Source organism: Nansenia antarctica (genome assembly GCF_963989245.1).
Source record: "Nansenia antarctica genome assembly, chromosome: 2".
In the NCBI taxonomy this organism is placed as follows: Eukaryota; Metazoa; Chordata; class Actinopteri; order Argentiniformes; family Microstomatidae; genus Nansenia; species Nansenia antarctica.
This window is the reverse complement of record NC_137675.1, coordinates 33,386,862-33,410,795: the sequence shown is the minus strand read 5'-3', so window position 1 is coordinate 33,410,795 and position 23,934 is coordinate 33,386,862. Positions and strand designations below refer to the sequence as shown.

The 23,934-nt window shown below is 44.6% G+C and overlaps 1 protein-coding gene across 2 annotated transcripts; it reads left to right on the top strand.

Moving 5' to 3' along the window:
* Positions 1 to 308: 308 nt before the first annotated feature.
* On the top strand, positions 309 to 19,510 carry afmid (arylformamidase). Of its 2 annotated transcripts, XM_080524864.1 has the most exons (11): positions 314 to 637; positions 1,336 to 1,426; positions 1,918 to 2,022; positions 5,118 to 5,166; positions 5,978 to 6,063; positions 6,217 to 6,289; positions 10,235 to 10,332; positions 11,076 to 11,154; positions 12,632 to 12,767; positions 14,783 to 14,887; positions 16,651 to 19,510. In XM_080524864.1, the coding sequence occupies exons 1-11, from the start codon at positions 608 to 610 to the stop codon at positions 16,678 to 16,680; spliced, it is 882 nt and encodes a 293-aa protein (XP_080380990.1). In that variant the 5' UTR covers positions 314 to 607; the 3' UTR covers positions 16,681 to 19,510. The 2 variants fall into 2 exon arrangements, with proteins under 2 accessions (XP_080380991.1, XP_080380990.1); XM_080524865.1 differs by lacking the exon at positions 1,918 to 2,022 and having other exon boundaries at positions 309 to 637.
* The last annotated feature ends 4,424 nt before the right edge of the window (positions 19,511 to 23,934 follow it).

The window sequence follows — 23,934 nt, the reverse complement described above, 5'->3', positions numbered from 1 at the left end:
CTCAAAGCATTTGATTCTATTTATGCCTGTGTTTCACTGAGAAACAGGTAGGCCAGTGCCTCCACTCTCAGGCTATCATCTAGTCATTCTCTAGTCTTGACTTCACTTCCACAGTTCAGTTGCACACATTTAGCCTACTACTGTAAATAATTGACGGTTCTTGGAGGCATGGAATAATAGCCCTATCGCTAAGCCACGCCCCAAAATAGAAATTGTCCAATCATATCGCAGCAAAAGTCACTACAGGCAGAAAACTCGGACAAACAACTCGCTAATATCTGATGTATCTGATCTTTAAAAAACATTTAAGAAATTTGAACTCCCGCCATTGTAAATCATTGAATGTCATTCAGTCACGGTCGGTCAGTCACTGTCAGTGAAGAATTTGAGCGAGCATTGTTTGTTTATCCGAGTTTTAAAAGGGGGCGTGTATGGAAAAAGGGCATCTCATTGGTTGTTTTTCTCAATTTTGCTATTCAGTCCAAAGGTTGTGGCTGGACCTAACGTGGGCGCTTTTATTTGGAAGAAATCTTCATTTTACCTTATCTGGCTTAAGTGCCTGATTTCAAATTAAAGGGTCAGAGTTTCTGTTACTTCAAGAGCAAACATGGCACATTGGAGAGATATGAAGAATGATGTAAGTTTCATTAGATTCAATAGTTCCGTTTAAGAGACAGTGGATACATGTTGACGATATCGTAGAAGACATGACATTATATATATAAGTACAAGGATGTACGTTTCAGTAAATGGAAAAGTTCCGTTTAAGAGACAGTGAAGAAATGAAGCTATTATTGTATAAGACATGACATTTCTGACAACATACATTCTCAAAGCAGTCCTTTAATTTAAGCAGCATTAAATCCATCCGTTTTAACGTGGTTAATTCACGGCCTTCTTTTGGCCGAAATAAAACTGAGTTTTGCAATATCTATAATATCTTTGCAATATCTCATAATATTATGCACTCACTTGTTGCCAGGTTGTTCGCTAACATGACCACAGCAGTGTAAATCAGGTCAGTGCATGTATGTTCGGATAACCGCCTTTAGAGGGCGGTGTTCTCTGCGTCCTCACTGACGTGGTCCTGCCTCCAGGGTTGCCAGGTGGGGCGTGTTCCCGCCGAATGGGCTACTTCTGATCACACTGGGCCGTAAAAAAAAACATTTGGGCGGTAGGTAGACTGTGGTTGGGCTGGAAATTGACAATTCCATCTGGCAACCCTGCCTGCCTCAACCCTGGGTACACTGGGGCGTGTATGGTCCTGTCTCAGCCAGCCGGCACACCGGGGCGTGTATGGCCGCCGACCGGTAACACACTTCTACCGTTTGACAGGAGCTCGACAAACAGTATTCTCCCAGTCGGTGGTCGCACAGAATGTCGGCGGACGACGTCATCAAAGCCCACGTAGCGGCGCTCAAAGAAGGTCGGTGGATTATTTACTCAATAGATGGATTATCTACCACCATTGGTTAACGTCTCACTGTGATTGAAGGATGGTACTCAGTTGTTGGGATTTTCTCTTCGCCTATAGTGGCTTGATGTGGAGAAGAGGCTAACCTCAAGCACTGGGAATTTTTTTTGCATTAGTCTGCGAACACATAAACCTCAGTTCTTGCAAGATGAAATCGTCTTTTGTAATACTGTTCATAACCATAACACCAGAAAGGCTGACCATGGTGATATAAAAAAAACAAGAACTAACTTCCTGAAAAGAACAGTGCTTAATAGATCCAGTACAGTTTGGAATCATTTACCTCTTGATATCCGCAAAGAAAACAACTAAATATCGTTCAAAAAGATACTGAAGATGCACTTATTAAATAAACAAATAGGCCTTCTATATCCATTGTGTGTGTGTGTGTGTGTGTGTGTGTGTGTGTGTGTGTGTGTGTGTGTGTGTGTGTGTGTGTTTAGGTACGGAGCGTGCCCGTGGACTAGCCCAGACCCTCCTCAACGTTCCATATGGTGAGGGAGACGGAGAGAAGCTGGACGTTTACATACCCAACACCTCCTCTCTAGGTAGGCTGCCCAACGGAGGCAAGGGGGGGGGGTGCACATGTGTGTGTACACATGTGTGTTTGGGGCGGCTGTGGCGCAGGAGGTAGAGTCGCCGTCTAATGATCGCAAGGTTGGCAGATCAGTGGTTCGAGCCCCGGCTGGCCACATGTCGAAGTGTCCTTGGGCAAGACACTGAACCCTAAAATTGGTCCCAGTGAGTGGGCCGGCGCCTTGCATGGCAGCTTGCCGCCATCGGTGTGTGAATGTGTGTGAATGGGTGAATGAGAGGCCGTTGTAAAGCGCTTTGGAGCAGCTTTGGAGCAGCAAAAAAGGCGCTATATAAGTGCAGTCCATTTACCATTTTACAGATGGGATTATGCAATCCCCTCACAGACAGAGTTTAGCTGCCCTCTCTTCATCCCTTTACATAAACCCATGACTACGCATTTGAATGTATTTGTTTACGTCTGTTATTTGGATAGGTCTCAGCTGATGGTCCACAGATTATCACACTATTATCTGCAACCCAAGGGTTAGGTTTGGTTTGGTTTGGTTTGGTTAGGTTAGGTTAGGTTTGGTTAAGGTTGGTTAGGTTTGGTTTGGTTTGGTTAGGTTTGGTTTGGTTTGGTTAGGTTTGGTTTGGTTAGGTTTGGTTTGGTTTGGTTAGGTTTGGTTAGGTTTGGTTAGGTTTGGTTTGGTTTGGTTTGGTTTGGTTAGGTTAGGTTTGGTTAAGCGGGGTACACACATAAAGCGGGGTACACACATAAGGATTTTCGGATGTCTGAAAACGACAGAAAATGCCCGATTATCAGATGGCTCTTAACATTTTCCTATAACAAAATCCTGTGGTGTGAGGTGTGTTAAGAGTCAATCAATTGTCAATTGTCTCTCCCGACAACCTGCTCGGAAAAAGGGCGTGGCCGGCAATCGTAAATGTCAAATGTGTTCAATACTTACGACCAGAAATCAGGGTTGACAGATTTTTTTTAACATGGTATGAAAAATATGCCTACATTATCAGAAGTTGTCGAGGTACCTTTTTCGTGCCTCCCGTCATAATTGACAGAGAAGCCAAAGTGCATACATAAAAGGTTAGGTTTGGTTTGGTTTGGTTTGGTTTGGTTTGGTTAGGTTAGTGATAGGGCTGGGCAAACGATCAAAATGTCTTTTTCGATAATCACAATAATTAACGATCAATTATCGATTAATTGATAAGCTTTTTTTTCATTAAAACAACGCCTAGGGCAGAAATAACAAGCATGTTTTCCTTGGGGAAAAAACGTTATTCTTGAAAATAAGAATATCTGTTTCGATTAATTTGCAGATGGCCATCGTTACTTTCTCTTCTCGTTGTGCATCACACCTCCCGCGTATTAGATGAGACGTGATGGAGGGCTGAGAAGGTAGCGAAGGAGCAATCAGGGTCGGATGTACTGTTTGCAGGTGGTATTTCATCGGGGTCGTCGTCGTGTTGTATTTATATATCACTGCGCAGTGTTTGCAATGAGCGGCGTCGCCTTTTAGATCAAAATGCTCCCACACCAAGCTTCGTTTTGCCATGTCCGAGCTTGCTCTGCTGGCTAACGTACGGGAACTTGTTGCATCATGCCGTACTGCGTTGCGAAATTCAATGCGAAGGCAAATGCAAAGTTCATTTCTCACACATAACGTGGACAAACACATTTTCACTCAATGTATTAATGATTATCGAGCAAAATATTTTGTGATCGACCAAGATCCTTATCAATCAATTATCGATCGTCGATAATTGATGCCCACCCCTAGTTAGTGAATAGCTAGTAGAGGGGACATTTGTTGGATTTTGCCTTGCTGGACAACAACAACAGATGTTTGTATGTGTTGAGCTTGTATAATAATTAGTCATTTTCCTGTTGAATGAACTTTAAAAGCAGTTAATGTTGCAGCAGACACGATGGAATAGAGGAGCGATATGTTTTTCCGCAGGAGTGTCTTTAATTTGTTCTTTTTAAAATATATTTTATTTTCAGTTTTTCAGTTTTATACAAAAGACAAACAAACACAAGCTGCCAGCTATAAATGTCTAGTATGATTTGGTTCAAAGCAATTTCCAAAATGTAATATCGTCAGGTGTCAGGGATACAAATTAGTAAAATAAAATAAAATAAGAAAGAGTACAGGCTTGCATCACTACAGGATATAATCAACAATTCTTTAAACTTTGAGATAATCAATAATTGTCAAATATCATATAAATGTTCAAATATCTATTGGGAACTTTAGAGTTATAGAAGTGTATTCTCTCCGTCTGCATGATACTGATTAATTTGTTCAGCCATTTCTGGAAGCAGGGAGGTGGAGGTGATTTCCAATCCAGTAGTATCATTTTCTTAGCAGCTACCATACCAGTCATTAATGCCAACCGTTCCTCAGGCGTATAGTTGTTATTCAACCTCCCCAAATACTCGCATGTCACCCCTCTCCTTCGCACCCTGCACTGGCTCCCGATAGCAGCTCGCATCAGATTCAAGACCCTGGTGCTTGCATACCAGGCAGCTAAAGGGACAGCCCCTGCCTACCTGAAGGAAATGGTAACCCCCCAAACCCCTGCCCGCTCACTCCGCTCCTCCACCTCGGCTGGCCGACTGGCCCCACCTCCTCTACACAGCAGTCGGGCTGCCCGATCACGTCTCTTCACAACACTGGCTCCCCGCTGGTGGAATGAGCTCCCCACGGCCGTCAGAACGGCTGAGTCACTACCCATCTTCCGTCGTAGACTGAAGACCCATCTCTTCAGGTTACATCTTAACTGCTCCTCCTGAGACATCTTCTGACATCTTCTGAAAAAAAAAAAAAAAAAAAAAATTAGTAGAAGGCGATAGGGAGAAGGTTTTTTCTTCTATCAGTGGCCCGGGCCCGAGCTAGATTACTCTTCCTGCAACGAATGGTGGATTGCTGATTCACATGCTTAGTATTCAAATGTATTGATTGTAAGTCGCTTTGGAATAAGGCGTCTGCTAAATGCCAAAAATGTAAATGTAAATGTAGTTGGAAGCAGTCTCTGAGCATCCAAAGAGTGAGGAGCGATATGTTTGATTTATCATTTTGAACATTGTTCTGTGTTTTTCCTATTCCAGATGTTCCCCTGGTTATCTACATCCATGGAGGATACTGGCAGTTCCTGAGGTACTGAGAAAGACAAACTCTTTCTCTTTTTGTTTTCTGGTTCCGCCCTGCTATTCGGTTGTTAAGTCGTGATATATATAATAATAATAATTCATTATATTTATATAGCGCTTTTCCGAGGCTCAAAGACGCTGACAAATATGGGAAAAACGGGAAAGTGCTGTGTCCCTTGTTGTATGAATAGATCCGAGTCTAAAAAACGATTGAACTGTCATTCTACCGCTGTAGTACACTGGTACTCTGGTGCAGGGAATTTCTGGTTTGGAACCGGAAATTGCTAAACCTCACGTTTGACGTCAGACTTAACAACCGAATAGACTGGACAGTTGGGGGTAGTGGGAGATGTTTTGTTTGCTGTTATCAGTGGATGTTTTGTTTTCTGTGTTGTGTAGGTATGAGGGCCTACTCTTAAAACCGTAACCTTTTATACGCTAGTTCAGTTCAGTGACTCTGTCTAACTTCTTATGGTGTGGCTTGCTTTATGTGTACGGCTTATTGAGAAGCGCTTTAGTTTAGTCCCTTTTGTTTTTCTTGAGACTTTTTCAGCTGTAACACTTAACAACATTGTCTGTCTGAGAGTCTGGTTAGTGTGTACTGTGCAAACTGCTAGTTCTGTTGACCACGGTGCAAACAGCCCAGCCTAGAGGGACAATACAATGATTCAATGAAATGGTTTAACGAAGCAGAGGGGCTTTGGTTAAACCCAGACAGTCTGTCTGGCGCTCTATTCTAACTCTGGCTCTTTTTCTGCTTTGGTTCTTCTCCTCCATTCAATGTATATTCTCTGTGTATTGCGACCACGTCCTTGCAGCAAGGAGGAATCTGGATTTATGGCCGTCCCATTGGTTCATAAGGGCGTTGTGGTGGTCGCCATTGGCTATGACATTGCCCCAAAAGGTACCCTGGATGTCACAAATGTATGTCATAATAATAGATTGTCTCTGAGGAAAAGATCAAAGTCGATCTCTTCTTCTTACCCTTTCCCTCTTTTTGTTCTTTTCTCTTTTCCCCCCCCCTACCCTTTCACTCTTCCTCTCGTTTTCTATTCAGGAAATATGGATTTGATGGTGTCCCAGGTGCGGAGGGGTGTGGTGTCCGTTATCCAGCAGTACTCTCACATTAGGTAAGCCGGTCCGTCCTCCAGCGGTACTGTCACATTAGATACAGTAAGTCAGGCCACATCCACACAGAGACAGAACCCATCTTTTTCTTTTTCATTTAAAAAAGGTTTTCCGTAAACACAAAGTCGTCTCAAGAAATATGTGCGTCCAAACGAAACCACTGAAAATGCTGTAACGCTGCCACAAGTGATGAAACAGAGAAGAAGAATGGAGCATGCGCAACAAACGCAACAACCCTGTAAGGCGCCGTTGTTGTTGTTGTTGGCTGGGTTAGCGCATGCGGGTTAAAGGAGAGGCGGGGCTATGGCGTCATCGGTTCAGGAAAGATGCGTATGACTTGTAGAGACGGAAATGCAACGGTGGCGTCTTCAGGTTTGTTCACTCTGGGACCTGGTTTAAAAAAATAGTGTATTCAGGCTCCCAGAACGCGGTTCAGTGTGGACGAAACGTCCATATGATAATGTAACCCCTGCCATATGGGCGGGGCCTGAGTTCTATTTTAAATAAGTGGCGGTATTACCTGTAATAATAAACTATTCAAATTATGACGATCAGTGCCTCCATTAACTATGTGGAAGTATTTTAAATAGGACTTCCTTTTTAATCCTTTTAATGTATTTATGTTTTAATCATCTGAATATGAATTGCCTATTACCTGTTTATGACACAACACAGTGGCTTTAAAATCAAATACCAAAGGGTATATATTTATTTACTAAATGCTAAATTTAAAGTGTTGGTAGTCAATTATAATGTTATACAAAGTCAATAGACAATATTCACAATACAATGTCAACAGACAATATCACAATATCACATAACCAAATATAGGCTCAAAGCCTATTCCAATTCCTTTCAAGTAAAAGCTTGTGCGTGGTTCAGTACTCACGTAACCTCGTGGGGAACTCGTAGGTAAACGAGGGGTTTGAAAGATGGTGTAAAAAGAGGCAGAGATGAGGGGGATGAGGTCCAGCGCTCTCCCACGAGCGCAGGAGAATGATTGAAGGACACTGACGCGAAGATTCAATGGACGGTCTCGAGTTACCCCAGGCGATTGGAAACGGTCTCCGTTGTCCAACGAAGAGCTTTCCTTTTGCTGGGTCTCTCGACTTCCAATTCTGAATTAACAGAATACACTGAGCTACAAAATCCAATAGCTATTTCGTTTTGATAAAGCTAGAAACAATTTATCACTCAGCAAAGGCTAGCAACATGCTAACGTAATTATCCTAAGCTAACCGCTAGCCGAGATTAGCTCTACAGTCAAATATAACATACTACAACGAGTAGATGTAGCTTATAAACAAACACCAGACATATGTATTTACCTCTGGTAGCTTCAATGTGCACCAACATCCAAAAGAATAACTGTTCGTTGATTCCCGAATTGTTAATACACACAGCATACACAAGTCTTACTTCACTCGACGAGGTCCTCAAACATTCTGACACGCAACCTAACGCTAGGGATGCTCCGATCTGGATTTTTGGGGCCGATACCGATCACCGATTTTTTTCCTCAAGATCAACCGATACCGATACCGATTTTTTTTTAAAATACATAATTGTAGGCCTACTGACTGGATAGCCTACATATTTTTTGCTTTTTAGACAAAAGTTTTGATCCATTAGGCACCAAGCAAACGCAGACCCATTTTTATGGCATAGTAAAGGTCTGGCCTATCACCCAGTTAGGGCCTGAAGCCCAAGTCAGTCGATATGGCTGTATAAAAGACATCATAAACGTGGCCTTCATGGTTTACATACTGTTACGTCCTCCTATGTTTTCTGTTCAGTTATCTGTCTTCCCCAGGGAAAAAAAAAATAATCGGTTTTTGCGATCGGCCATTTTTGCCGATCACCGATCGAGTCATTTGGAGTGAAATCGGCCGATTTAAATCGGTGGCCGATAAATCGGAGCATCCCTACCTAACGCTATTAGTACAAAGTCCCGCCCCCTCTCTCTCAGCATACATTTCATTGGCTAGCTCTTCCCGATGGACCAATGAAATAAAGAAATGAATGAATGACATATAACCAATGAGCGAACTCACATTAGAGCTTGTAAACAAGTACACATTATAAACTTATAACAATGTTAATAACCGTGTACATAACCATGAAATGATGCTTATTTATTAAATGGACTTATTTATTGAAATGCTCATAGCTCACGTTAGTAGCTGGGCTACAATAAAAACACAAATACACCCAAATTTGTCTCCGTGTGGACAAGGCCTCAGTCTGAGGCGAATTCGGTCACACAGGCCAGAATGGCTCCTGCTTCTGTAGCTTGAAGTCCACACCTGGACAGGACGCTAGTCCTACCCCCCCGCCCCATCCATCTCCTTAACGCTGGGTGCCAAGCAGTCTTGTCTTGTGCTGCAATGTCAGGAACCGAAGCCTAAAAATTGTACTTTCGTACACTTGTGTAATGTGACGTAACGATGTTGACGTCAGTAACAAACTTGAAATTTGAGAGGCATTGGGTCCTATTTTTAGAGTCTGTGGTATGACTCGGCCAGGGATAGCACCCCTAACCTCTCAGGACCAACACTCTTAATATAACTGAGTTATATTAGGTACCCCTACTTTATCGTGATATTTTTAATACTCATCATTGCATACTTTAGGAAATAGTTGGCTGGACCTCGTTAAAGTCCCGCAGTTCTCTTCATTACTCCCTTTTTTTGTATAAAGCCTTACTGCATAAACTTACTACCTTTATGCAGGCTTACCTAACCTTATTATTGATCATTCATCGGGTCTTCACCGAATTGGGTAAATCTGTTTTTAGTTGTGGTGCACCTCACTGCTGGAACAATCTGCACAGAGAATTTGAATTGGTTACTCTGGTGCCTCTAGGTCAGTTTAACGTTTTTTATATTTAAATTTTTGACATTTAACAGACGCTTTTATCCAAAGTGACTTGTTGTACATTTGTCTACAGTAATTGAATCATATATACATCAGTCGTCATAAGCAAAAATCAATTCGACCATTGGCAGTCACAATGCAAAAAACCCAGAAAAATATATTAAGGACATGACAAGGACTCTTTTTCTCTTATCCTTTTTTTGAAAAATGTGTGTTTTTTCTTAATTGTGTTTTATTCTGTTGGTGTTTTGTATGTGTATTATTGTAAACTGTGTGTATTCTCTCACTGGCACAGCACCAGAATATCTGAAAGACCTTTTGCTAGCATATCAGCCCAATAGAGCTCTCAGGTCTTCTGACGCTGGTTTTCTCTGTGTACCACATGTACAAAAGAAGAGATTTGGTGAGGCTGCATTCTCATTTCATGCACCCAAATTGTGGAATGCACTGCCAGTTTACATTAGGGATGCAACCTCAGCAAATAAAGACTAAAAACCCATCTTTTTAATATTGCTTTTAAATGACTAAATAATTAAATTATGATTAGGCTATATAATGATTGGAGCACTTTGAGCTGCAACGTTTGCAGGAAAAGCGCAATACAAATAAACGTTATTATAATAATAATAATAATAATAATAATAATAATAATAATAATTACTGTGTGATAGATATGATATGATCACTTTTTAAAAAATGCCGGTCAAGAGAGGACGCTGGCGTTGCTTGTTCGCTGCTTCTCCGCCCGAAATCTAGGTGTAATTGCAGTATACAGAATAGATTGTCCTACAAAGACACTTAGATTTAGATTTAGTAATCTAAACATTAATTAGACCCCTATACTTTCTTTTATCTATTTTTTTGGTTTATTTTTATTTTACTTGTCTACTACTACTCCGCTTTGAGTTGCATTTCATGTACGAAAGGCGCTATATAAATAAAGCTTTATTTACTTACTTACTTACTTACTCTATCTTTTCAGTTTGTAAAGCGTCTTTGAGTGTCTAGAAAAGCGCTATATAAAGTCTAATGTATTATTATTATTATTATTCTATGTTGTGTGTTTCCAGTGGGCTGTACCTATGTGGCCACTCAGCAGGAGCTCACCTGGCTGCCATGGTGCTCAGCACAGACTGGTCTCAGTACAGCATCACACCCCAGATCAGAGGTGAGAGGTCACATGTGAGGAAACCTGGGTCAAATACAAACGTGAAATGATTGCAAATATTTGAAGAACGTTCCGTGTTTTAGTGCTTGATTGGGCTCATCAGGAACAATGGAAGTCCTGGTATAGTCTCAAAGTGCAAACACAGCTAAATCAAGCGCATTTCAAGTTCTTTAAACATTGGAAACTATTTAACACCTGTTTGGCCCGGTCTGAATGTGATCTTAAAGGTCAGAGGTCAGAGGATATATGGCATGTATGGCATTGTTGGGAGAGTCTGGTCCGGTCCTGTCCATGAGTGCAGGGCCCTGCGACTATGTTGACCCAGTGTACAGTGTGAAATTAAGACCTTGTCCAACATTGTTCCAATGTTCCAACATTTATGGAATGCGGACTCCTATCGCTGTTTTACTATATGAGAGATGTGTTGTGTGTAAGTGGGCACTCAGTCTACCTTAAGTGGGCTGGGTCCAACTCGAGTTGTGAAAGACCATTTTCTTTAATAAATAGTATACCTAGATTAAAAGCAAGTTCCTATCTTGAGTCTCATTATTAATCCACAACAACTGACGCCTTGTTTTGTTTATATGACAGTCTGCTGTCTACGTACAGAGACAGACAGTAACAAGATTTTCAGATCATTTTAAATGGTTCATAGTTCATAGTGGTCACCCCTGTCCCTCCCTCTCTTCTCCCACACTTTGTCTCTCATTCTTTTTCTATCTCTCTCTTTATCTTTCTTTCAGGTGCTTTCCTTGTCAGTGGTATATACGACCTCCTTCCCATCCTCTCCACGTATGTGAACGATCCCCTGAAGATGACAGAGTATGTACCCCCGACTAGGCTTGCTGTTTTTTTTTTCCTGGCTCAAAATAAGGCTTAGGTGGTAGAAGTGGAGGTGGGAAAACAACAATCAAGCCACTCAGCTAGCTAGTCTTTACCATACCTAGTTTAAACAACTTAATAAAAAACCAACCCTTTACATATTAATAAACAATAAATAATCCGAAACAGTTCTAAACATGGACCCATGGAGTCAAGCCACATTTTCATGACATGTCATGAAAATATTGGCAGAAACAACACACTCGGTTTTCACTCGCTAGCTAGCATGAAATGAAATGAAATGAACCTTTATTTTACCAGGGATTTCCTTTGAGACGAGTCTCATTTTCGAAGCAGCCCTGGGAATGCTCACTCGCATTCACATTCACTCGCATTCACTCGCATTCTTACTCATTCATACTGCATGTTTCATTCATGTGGGAGAAAACCGGAGTGCCCGGAGGAAACCCACGCGGCACGGGGAGAACATGCAAACTCCCAAAGTGATTACCAGGAATCGAACCCAGCACCTTCCGAGACCGGGATTCGAACCCAGTGCCTTGAGACTGTGAGGCAGTGATCTTAACCACTCTGCCACCGTGCCACCCCGGCAGCATGTGAACAGTTAGCCGAGCTAGCTTAGCAGCCAACCTCAATCGATTTCATTATTTATTTTTCTTTACACCAAAACCAGGTCATCTCGCACCAGTTTACTGGCTGCTAGCTTCACAGTGTTGATCTCTCTCTCTCTGGCCACCGTAGCAGACTAAACATGTTCGATAGTGTCCCTGGTCATGCCTTGCACTCTGCACATGCCATTTGATTGATTTAATACACAACCCTTCCACGGCCCAACCCCTAAACCCCGCTCAAAGACCCTCTGTTACAGAGGACCCTGTGGTATAGATGTCTTTATCAGTGGGTAGTTATGTGTGTGTGTGCGTGTGCGTGTGTCCAGTGTCGGTCGGTGCCAGTCTGAGCCGTCTCTCTTCTCCTCTCCCCTCCCCCTCCCCCTCTCCTCCCCTCCCCCTCTCCTCCCCTCCCCTCTTCTCCTCCCCTCCCCTCCCCTCCCCTCCTCTCCCCTCCTCTCCCCTCCTCTCCCCTCCCCTCCCCTCCCCTCCCCACTCCCATCCCCTCCCCTCCCCACTCCCATCCCCTCCCCTCCCCACTCCCCTCCCATCCCCTCCCCTCCCCACTCCCCTCCCATCCCCTCCCCTCCCCTCCCCTCCCCTCCCCTCCCCTCCCCTCCTCTCCTCTCCTCTCCTCTCCTCTCTCCTCCCCTCTCCCCTCCCCTCCTCTCCTCCCCTCCACTCCCCTCCCCTCCTCCCCTCCCCTCCCCACTCTCCTCTCCTCTCCTCTCCTCCCCTCTCCTCCCCTCTCCTCTCCTCTCCTCTCCTCTCCTCTCCTCTCCTCTCCTCTCCTCTCCTCTCCTCTCCTCTCCTCTCCTCTCCTCTCCTCTCCCCTCCCCTCCCCTCAGGGAGGTGGCTCAGAGGAACAGTCCCAGTCAGCTGGTTCCGCAGCTCAAGCTCTCCTCCTCGGCGTGTGCCATCGTGGTCGCAGTGGCACAGAACGACTCCCCGGAATTCCGTCAACAATCGGAGGACTACTATAAAGTCAGTCGCAACAAGACACTTAGCATAGTTCGCACACTGCAGCGCGCCAATACAAACCTCACTGTGTCGGCTCAGATATGGGTTGTTTTTAACATTGTACTGTACTGCATGGCCTGGCTCCCTACCAGCCAGCTGAACTGGCCCAATCACTTATCTAGTGCCAGCTGTGATATACAGATATATACACTATATCTCAAAAGTGAGTACACCCTTTAGATTTTTGCAAATATTCTGTCATATCCTTTCAGGGGATAACACTATCTTAATGAAACTTTGATATAACTTAAAGTAGTCAGTGTGCTGCTTGAATAACAGTATAGATGTATTGTCCATTGAAAATTACTCAGTACACAGCTGTTAATGTCTAAACAGCTGGCAACAAAAGTGAGTACACCCCATAGTGAACATGTCTAAATTGTGCCCAAAGTGTCAATATTTTGTGTGACCACCATTGTTATCTAGCACTGCTTTAACCCTCCTGGGCATGGAATTCACCAGAGCTGCACAGGTTGCTTCTGGAATCTTCTTCCACTCCTCCATCACGACATCACAGAGCCCACGGATGTTGGACACCTTGCACTCTTCCACCTGCCTCTTGAGGATGCCCCACATGTGCTCAATTGGGTTTAGGTCTGGAGACATACTTGGCCAGTCCATCACCTTAACCTTCAGCTTCTTCAGCAAGGCCGTTGTCATCTTGGAGGTGTGTTTAGGGTCATTATCATGTTGGAAAACTGCCCTACGGCCCAGTTTCCGAAGAGAGGGGATCATGCTCTGCTGCAGGATGTCACAGTATATATTGGAATTCATGTGTCCCTCAATGAAATGCAGCTCCCCAGTGCCGGCAGCACTCATGCAGCCCCAGACCATGATGCTGCCACCATTGCTTGACTGTAGGCAAAACACATTTGTCTTGGTACTCCTCACCAGGGTGCCGCCACACACGCCGGACACCATCTGACCCAAACAGGTTTATTTTGGTCTCATCAGACCACAGGACATGGTTCCATTAACTCATGTTCTTGGATTCATTGTCTTCAGCAAACTGTTTGCGGGCTTTCTTATGCATTGGTTTCAGAAGAGGCTTCTGTCTGGGGCGACGACCATACAAACCGATTTGATGCAGTGTGCGGCGTATGGTCTGGGCACTGACAGGCTGACATCCCACTTCTGCAACCTCTGCAGCAATGCTGGAAGCACTCGCACATCTATTTTTGGAAACCAACCTCTGGATATGACGCTGAGCACGTGGACTCAACTTCTTTGGTCGACCCTGGCGAGGCCTGTTCCGAGTAGAACCTGTCCTGGAAAACCGCTGTATGATCTTAGCCACTGTGCTGCAACTCATTTTCAGGGTGTTGGCAATCTTCTTATAGCCAAGGCCATCTTTGTGAAGCGCAATAATCCTTTTTTTCAGCCGCTCAGAGAGTTCCTTGCCATGAGGTGCCATGTTGTCCAGCATTCAGAGAGAATTGTGCCCAAAACACCAAATTTAACAGCCCTGCTTATCATTTACACCTGAATCCTTGTAACACTAACGAGTCACATGACACCAGGGCGGGAAAACAACATCATTGGGCACAATTAGGACATGTTCACTATGGGGTGTACTCACTTTTGTTGCCAGCTGTTTAGACATTAACAGCTGTGTACTGAGTAATTTTCAAAGGACAATAAATCTATACTGTTATTCAAGCAGCACACTGACTACTTTAAGTTATATCAAAGTTTCAGTAGGATAATGTTATCCCCTGAAAGGATATAACAGAATATTTGCAAAAATCTAAAGGGTGTACTCACTTTTGAGATATACTGTAGGTCCATATATGTTTGGACACTGGCAGAATTGGTGTTGTTTTAGCGGTTTACTAAACCATATTCAAGTTACAGTTATATAATGAATATGGGCTTAAAGTACAGACGAGATGGCTTTAATTAGTACCACCCTTCCCCTCGCTCTCCTCTCTCACCCCCTTCCCCTCTCTCTCCTCTCCCTTCCTGTCTGGAACTTTCAGGCGTTGGAGTCGTCAGGACTGAGGGTGAGTCTTGAAGACGTCCCTGATACTGATCACTTCAACATAATAGAGCAGCTGGTGGACGGAGACTACCATCTCACACAGGTACACATACCCCTCCCCCCTCCCATTCTCCATGAATTAATTAATTAATCGTTTAATGACGACACAACCAAGGTCGGTGGAAGTTGTTGTCGGTACAGATGGAAAGAAACTCAATACAGCAGTATCAATTACATCAACATACACCCATTACACATGACTATCACAATGGACAATGTACACACATAACCACAAGACAAAATCATAGATAATATGTACAACTATAAAGTGCAGTGCATCTGGCAGGGTTAGTGCAGTGAGTCAGATGTTCAGAGTCCTTATAGCAGAGGGGGATATTTTTATTTTTTTTACGGGATGTTTTGTGGCCAGGGATCGGTAGCGCCGTCCAGAGGGCAGGGTGGTGGGAGGGGTCAGCAGGGTGGGAGGGGTCAGAGGTCATTTGATTTGCTCTATTGGTAGTGCCATGCTACATCTCACACAGTTAGACCCCCCCCTCCCATTCTCCATGTTACATCTCACACAGGTAGACCCCCCCCCTCCCATTCTCCGTGCTACATCTCACCGTTAGACCCCCCCCCCCTCCCATTCTCCATGCTACATCTCACCGTTAGACCCCCCCCCCCCTCCCATTCTCCATGCTACATCTCACAGTTAGACCCCCTCCCATTCTCCATGCTACATCTCACACAGTTAGACCCCCCCCCTCCCATTCTCCATGTTACATCTCATACAGGTAGACCCCCCCCCCCCTCCCATTCTCCATGCTACATCTCACACAGGTAGACCCCCCCCCCCCATTCTCCATGCTATATCTCATACAGGTAGACCCCCCCCCTCCCATTCTCCATGTTACATCTCACACAGTTAGCCCCCCCCCTCCCATTCTCCATGTTACATCTCACACAGGTAGACCCCCCCCCTCCCATTCTCCATGCTACATCTCACCGTTAGACCCCCCCCCCCCCTCCCATTCTCCATGCTACATCTCACAGTTAGACCCCCTCCCATTCTCCATGCTACATCTCACACAGGTAGACCCCCTCCCATTCTCCATGCTACATCTCACACAGGTAGACCCCCTCCCATTCTCCATGCTACATCTCATACAGGTAGACCCCCCCCCCCCTCCCATTCTCCATGCTACATCTCACACAGGTAGACCCCCTCCCATTCTCCGTGCTACATCTCATACAGGTAGACCCCCCCCCTCCCATTCTCCATGTTACATCTCATACAGGTAGACCCCCCCCCTCCCATTCTCCATGCTACATCTCACACAGGTAGACCCCCTCCCATTCTCCGTGCTACATCTCATACAGGTAGACCCCCCCCCCTCCCATTCTCCATGCTACATCTCATACAGGTAGACCCCCCCCCCTCCCATTCTCCATGCTACATCTCACACAGGTAGACCCCCCCTCCTATTCTCCAGCGAGCGCACGCGGTACTTTATTTTTACATTGTAAAAATCTCTCTCCCTCAGATCTGTACTGTATAGAGATGCTTCTGACCCGAGTCATGTATGTTAAAGTGAAGGTAAAGACTAGGTGTGAGTAGGTAGAGGTGGCCTAGTGGATAGTGAGTTGGACTGGTGATCAGAAGGTCAAATCCCACCTGGGAACACCACCACTAGTGTGCCCTTGAGTAAGGCAGTTAGCCCTCAGTTTACTCCAGGGAAACCCTGTAATCTGTCCCTGTAATCTCTCTTTTTAAGTGGCTTTTGGTGTCTGCAAAATGGCTAAAATGTCAAATGTCAAATGTCCAACCTTCTGCTCTGTTTGTCTTTGTGCCTCCTTGTTCCATAGCTCCTGCTGAAGATGATGGGGAAGAGCTGAACACTCCAGCCTTCGTCCACAGGCTTCGTGCACCACACATGTTGAAGGGGTTATTGGCGATTCAGTCTGATGGTCAGATATCAGTTAGGTATTTTGACAGTGACACAATTTCCATAGTTTTGACTCTGTATGCCACCACAATGGATTTGAAATGAGACAATCGAGATGTAATTGAAGTGCAGACTTTCAGCTTTAATTCAAGGGGTTGAACAAAAATATTGTATGAAATGTTTAGGAATTGCAACCATTTTTATACACAGTGCCCTATTTTCAGGAGCTCAAAAGTAATTGGACAAATGAACATAATCATAAATAAAAATGTTAATGCATGCCCATGTCATCACACTGCCTCCACGTTTTTTTACAGATGATGTGGTATGCGTCGGATCATGAGCTGTTCCAAGCCTTCTCCATACTTTTTTTCCCCCATCATTCTGGTACAGGTTGATCTTAGTTTCATCTGTCCAAAGAATGCTGTTCCAGAACAGGGCTGGCTTTTTTAGATGTTTTTTGGCAAAGTCTAATCTGGCCTTTCTATTCTTGAGGCTTATGAATGGCTTGCACCTTGTGGTGAACCCTCTGTATTTGCTTGTGTGAAGTCTTTCCTTTATGGTACACTTGGATAATGATATGCCTACCTCCTGGAGACTGTTCTTCACTTGGCTGGATGTTGTGAAGAGGTTTTTCTTTACCATGTAAAGGATCCTGTGATCATCCACCACTCTTGTCTTCCATGGATGTCCAGACCTTTTTGTGGTGCAGAGCTTACCAGTGCGTTCTTTTTTTCTCAGAATGTACCAAACAGTTAATTTGGCCACTATTAATGTTCCCGCTATCTCTCTGATGGATTTTTGTTTTGTTTTTGAAGCCTAAGGATGGCCTGTTGTGTGTATACAGCAACAGCTTCCAAATGCAAATGCCACACTTGGAATCAAGTCAGATCTATGAAGGAATAGCCCACACTGGCCCATGAAACAGCTTTTGAGTTAATTGTCCAATTACTTTTGGTCCCTTGAAAAAGAGGGAGCTACATATTAAAGAGCTATAATTCCTAAACCCTTCCTTCAATTTGGATGTGAATACCCTTACCCTAAAGCTGTGAGTCTGCACTTAAGCCCATATTCATTATATAACTGTAACTTGAAGATGTTTTGGTAAACAGTTAAAATAACACAAATTCTGTCTGTGTCCAAATATATATGGACCTAACTGTAGTATTCAGGTATTAAGTAAGATACTGTACATTATGGGGTGGTTTCCCCGAACACAAATAGGCCTTCTGGACTCACTTTTCAGAGGTGCTCTATGGAACAGAGTCTAGAACCAGTCTTCATCTGAGTCAGGTAAAACTGCTCCCCGCATATCTGCAGAACACGACTGGAGGGAACTAAGGAGCTTCTTTACCCCCGCGCCATCTGAAGAACACGACTGGAGGGAACTAAGGAGCTTCTTTACCCCCGCGCCATCGAGCTAACTGCAGCGCCCTGAGGAAGTACTGGGACAGCAAAGCATGCTTTCTTCATGTAGCTCTACAGTCCAAGAGTTTCGATTTGAAATTAAACAATGAGGTTAGGTTAGAGATTCTCAGGTTTTATTTGATGGTATTTGTGTATATATTGGTTTCACCATTCAGAAATGAATGATGGGAAAGATTGATCAAATTTGTCCAAATTAACCAGTAACAGTATTTGGTCGACAATGTTTTGCATGCAATAACTGCCAGAAGTCTGTGACCCATTGACCCCACCAGACACTGGGTATCTTCTCTGGTGATGCTCTGCCAGGCCTGTACTGTAACCATCTTCAGTTGTAGTTTGTTTTGAGGTCTTTTTGCCTAAAATCTTCTCATCAGGAAATGAAATGTTCCATTGGCCAGTCAAGAACTTTACACTTTTTGGCCCTGAAATACGCTTCTTTTCCTTTTAATTATGTTCCAAACTCTTTTTCGACCAAGTTTCTGATATAATCAATACTAGATCAATCAATACTAGACAATTACAGTTCTCTTATTGTCTGTAGGCCTGCAAATTATGCGACGGAACACACCTGACATTACCTTTGGGTCCCCTGAAATAAGGAGACTACAGAAGAAGTGCTGTAGGTTCTGAATGGTGAAACCAATGTACACAGATACCATCAAATAAAAAAGATTCTCTACTTTCACCTCATAGTTTTGTCTTGATTGAGCCAAAAGAAGAGAAAATGCTTCACTGTCCTATTACTTACACAGGGCACTGTATTTCATGATGTACCTCACTCACGTCACTTCCTCACGCCAACTGATTTTGGATCAGCTCCTTTTATTTCTGTCATAATCTTTAGCCCGATGCGCAACACAGTAAAACTGGTCCTGGATCAGTTGAATGAGGAAATAGTAGCCGATAGCCACACGCAAGCTAACTGTCCAGTTAAACATTCACTTGTTAACATTCACTTGCTTTGCTGGTTTTAGCTGCAGCATAGTATGTTCCTAATGTGGTTGCACTGTGTGTTTGTTTGTTTCCCCATTCTTAACCTCTATATGAACCTCTACGTGAACCATTGACTGTGAATCTGTGAAACACAGTAGCCTACAGGAATAGGAGCTTATGTAAAATAAAATACTGTATTTTTGCATTTAGTTAATTAACTACCTACTCTAATCCGAAATTCTCACTGAGATAGATAGATCATAGATACATATATATTTGAACCAAGGACAAGTCTGACAATCTATAATGTTTGCACACAAAATGGAACTCTTGGTTTCTGTGGGTCTAGAAGAATGACATTATTGTTTACTTGAAATGTTTTACTAATCATAAATTGCTGCGTGGAGAATTAAGAAGAATACTACAATAAATGTGTAGAACTTTCACGGCTTGCTTTTTCTTCGACCACTCTCACAGTGAAACCACTGCCCACAGACTCCATGTATGTTGTTCATAAATAGATTCATTGTTTCACTGCAGGGGGAGTTTTGTGCGCTAGCGCTCCAAAGGACACCCATTCATCAGAGTTCCACACTTAAGAGCAGGGTTGCAGTCATGTCCATACAGTAAAGGGAACTGTTTCATGACTGCTTCATTTTAGAACTTTTCTAGCTACATACCCCTAAGGGTTTTCAGGGCATGGCTCCTTATTTCTGCACTCTAGCCACTCTCATGTCAGACACATTCAGAGTGTTTGACATGAGAAGCCAAACTGCCTTAAAAGCAGGCAGAAGCAGACTGTAAATGTTGAGAGAAATGCATCTGTGCTGTTTCCACATATCGTTTAAAGCCGCAATCTCGTATTGGATAAACAAAATGTCGGTCCCTGCCATATACAGCTGAGGTATGGGGTTGGAGGAATGGTAGCACTCTCAAATTCATAGACAGAACTCTGGATGCAAGGACTGGGGGAGTCTCAAACATCTTTTGAAGCCAGTGTTTGTTTATGTTCCTCTTTTAGGAAATATTAGTTCCCACTTCACACGAGATAGATAGATGGATAGGTTGACTGTGTGATCGATAGATAATTTGATATTTTGAAAGTGTGATCGATCGATAGATAGTTTGATTGTGTGATAGATAACTTGATATTTTGAAAGTGTGATAGATAGATCGATAGATCAATAAATAAAAGTGTAAAAAAAAAAAAAATTGTCTGTACTTGCATTGCTGTCATCACAGTGGTCTGGCTGGCGCAGTGGTTAAGGCAGCCAGCTAGAGATCCAAAGGTCGCGTGTTTGAGACTTGACTACGTTTTTTTATTTTTATTTTTTTTTACATTTAACCGAAGATTTCATGCAAAGGCTTCAAACACCATTGTAATCGTGTCAGTTCTTGTAAATTAGCCTGCACCATAATTTTATAGCCTACATACTTTTTTAGATGAGATTTTAGATTAGATTCAGACAATGAAATGCAGTAAAAAGTGTGTCCGAAGAGGGATTCGAACCACCGTCCAAAAATGACGAATACATCTTATGGCAGCAGTCGATACCACTAGGCCATTGTGGCGATATGACGGTTTGTAGCCTGCTGCTGATATCACCACAGTAGTAATATTCATTTATTAAAATATGAACATATAACAATAACTGGGGCTAGTATGACCTACGCATTTAATCGGTCAGCAATTTCTTGCCAAACCATTTCCCTCGCCTTGTTAATTGCGGCAGTATTGCACTATTTTACATCTTATTTTTCCGTCTTCATAAAGATCAATAATTCGGAATGCTGCGCAAATGTAGGACCCCTGCAGAGTGGAGTATCTTCATTTCGACAGATCGACTCTTCGGGGCTCTTTATGTCTGCGTGCACGCGCCCATATCGAAGATTTGTAAGCCTGTCTTCTGTGAACACTCATCACACAAGCCTGATCCTCGTTCGAGGAATCACCTGAGGCTTGAATTCCAATCCCGAGTTGCCTGATCGCTTGATTTATTTCAATCGCCGATATACTAAGCCACCTTTAGTGGAACGGCCCCCTGCTCCTAACCCTAGCTAACCTAGCCTGACCTGCTCCAAACCCTAGCTAACCTAGCCTGACCTGCTCCTAACCCTAGCTAACCTAGCCTGACCTGATCCTAACCCTAGCTAACCTAGCCTGACCTGCTCCTAACCCTAGCTAACCTAGCCTGACCTGCTCCTAACCCTAGCTAACCAAGCCTGACCTGCTCCTAACCCTAGCTAACCTAGCCTGACCTGCTCCTAACCCTAGCTAACCTAGCCTGACCTGATCCTAACCCTAGCTAACCTAGCCTGGCCTGCTCCTAACCCTAGCTAACCTAGCCTGACCTGCTCCTAACCCGAGCTAACCTAGCCTGACCTGCTCCTAACCCTAGCTAACCTAGCCTGACCTGCTCCAAACCCTAGCTAACCTAGCCTGACCTGATCCTAACCCTAGCTAACCTAGCCTGACCTGATCCTAACCCTAGCTAACCTAGCCTGACCTGATCCTAACCCTAGCTAACCTAGCCTGGCCTGCTCCTAACCCTAGCTAACCTAGCCTGACCTGCTCCTAACCCTAGCTAACCTAGCCTGACCTGCTCCAAACCCTAGCTAACCTAGCCTGACCTGCTCCTAACCCTAGCTAACCTAGCCTGACCTGATCCAAACCCTAGCTAACCTAGCCTGACCTGCTCCTAACCCTAGCTAACCTAGCCTGACCTGATCCTAACCCTAGCTAACCTAACCTGACCTGATCCTAACCCTAGCTAACCTAGCCTGGCCTGCTCCTAACCCTAGCTAACCTAGCCTGACCTGATCCTAACCCTAGCTAACCTAGCCTGACCTGCTCCAAACCCTAGCTAACCTAGCCTGACCTGCTCCTAACCCTAGCTAACCTAGCCTGACCTGATCCTAACCCTAGCTAACCCTGCTCCTAACCCTTCCATAATCTACTCATTGTTGATGTCTCACTCCCTTAATGGTTGTTTTACATATTTAAGATAACCTGCCAGTAACTCAAGCTAACCTGCTAGCAATTTAAGGCAATCTTAGTCATAGTCGCCCTATTTCAGTGCACCATAAGTAATAGGACAGATTCATAAAAAGTTTTGTATTTTGTAGACAATCCTCTGCATGCAATAACTGCATGAAGTCACTACTGCCAGGTATCTTCTCTGGTGATGCTCTGCCAGGCCTGTACTGTAACCATGGTGATGCTCTGCCAGGCCTGTACTGCAGCCCTCTTCAGTTGTTTGTTTTGAGGGTTTTTTGGTCTAAAGTCTTATCATCAGGAATTTAAAAAGCATGTTCAATTGGATTTAAATCTCCACTTTTTGGCCCTGAAAAACTTAATAGTCGCTATAGCAGTATGTTTTGGGTCATTGTCTTCAGGGCTCTCACGCATTTCAACCCATGCACACGCTCACACGCCACACCTTGTATTTCTCACGCAGAGAAATTACCAGGGGCGCCCACCAAGTTGCGCCGCTATTTAAAAAAATAGAACAGGTCGAGAATCAAGTGAGTTCCCTCTGGTTCCCCTAGAGTTCGCTGATATGTTCAATAACGGAGACTGATACTCAGAGCTTCAGGTCGGAGCTTATCTCCATTTATTCAACATCGTGTGTAACACATAACGTAACACGGCACTGTAGTAAAGTCCAAACTGTCATAAAACTACAGACGTAACATTTCCCCCCCCCTCACACAACCTAGGTGTGATACTCAGTCATGTAGTCACGCAAGTGATCGGGCCTGTTGCGTGCTCGAACCAGACGTGGCTCTGGTGCAGCCACAGCCACTGGTGGCGGCTCCACGCCTTGGGGCTGAGCCTGGTAGGCCGGGGTTGCTGCTTCATCCAACCGTGCGGCTGGCAAGACTGTGGAAGAGGCCACACCCAACGCTGGGCCAGGGGGAGGCTGCACCTTACGCAGGCGGGTAGCATGCCAGCGAGTGCCGTCGGCGAGCCTAAACGAGGCCGGGCCAAGCTGTTTGCTGACCTGGACAGGGTCAGACCAAAACGACTGGAGTTTGTTGTCCCGATGAGGTCGTCGGATCCTGACCCAGTCTGACACAGCAATGACAGGTGGCCTAGCACGTCTGGCCCTGTCGAAACGATCCTTCATCAAGCGCTGGTGTTTGGTGACTGTGGCTTGAACTGGATGGACCGGGGGCTGAGCTAGTGTAGGGCGGAGCCTATCGAGAGGCAGCTGGAGCTCCCGCCCCAGCATGAGGGAGGCTGGGGAGACTCCTGTAGTGGCGTGTCGCGTGGCCCGATAATGCAACAGCGTCTGGAGGAGGCTGGTGGTGAGCGTGCACCCTTGTGCCAGGTGGGCCCTGATGCCATTTTTCAGTGTTTGGTTCAGCCGTTCCACCCCCCCGTTCGCAGCAGGGTGGTAGAACGCTGTGCGGATGTGGTGGATCCCTTTACCCACTAGATAGGAGGACAGTTCATGGGAAATCATTTGAGGTCAGTCGTGATCCTCTTGGGCAGGCCCCAACGTGCAAACAGAGCGTCGAGAATGTCGATCAGCACCTTTGCTGTGACCGAGCCCACAGGTGTTACCTCTGGCCACTTAGAGTGGAGGTCGTAGGTCACGACGAGAAAACGCTGGTGATGTGGTACCCCATGCAGCTCGCCGCAGATATCAAGTTGCAGGTGCTCCCAGGGTTGAGATGGCCAGTCCAACGGCTGCATGGGCGGGGGTGGAGCTGGAGCCCTGGTCTTACCACTAAGGAGACAGGCAGTGCAATCCTTGACCAGGGTTTCGAGTTCCCTGTCGATGCCTGGCCACCACACAACATCACGACAGCGCTGTTTGAGCCTGACTATGCCCAG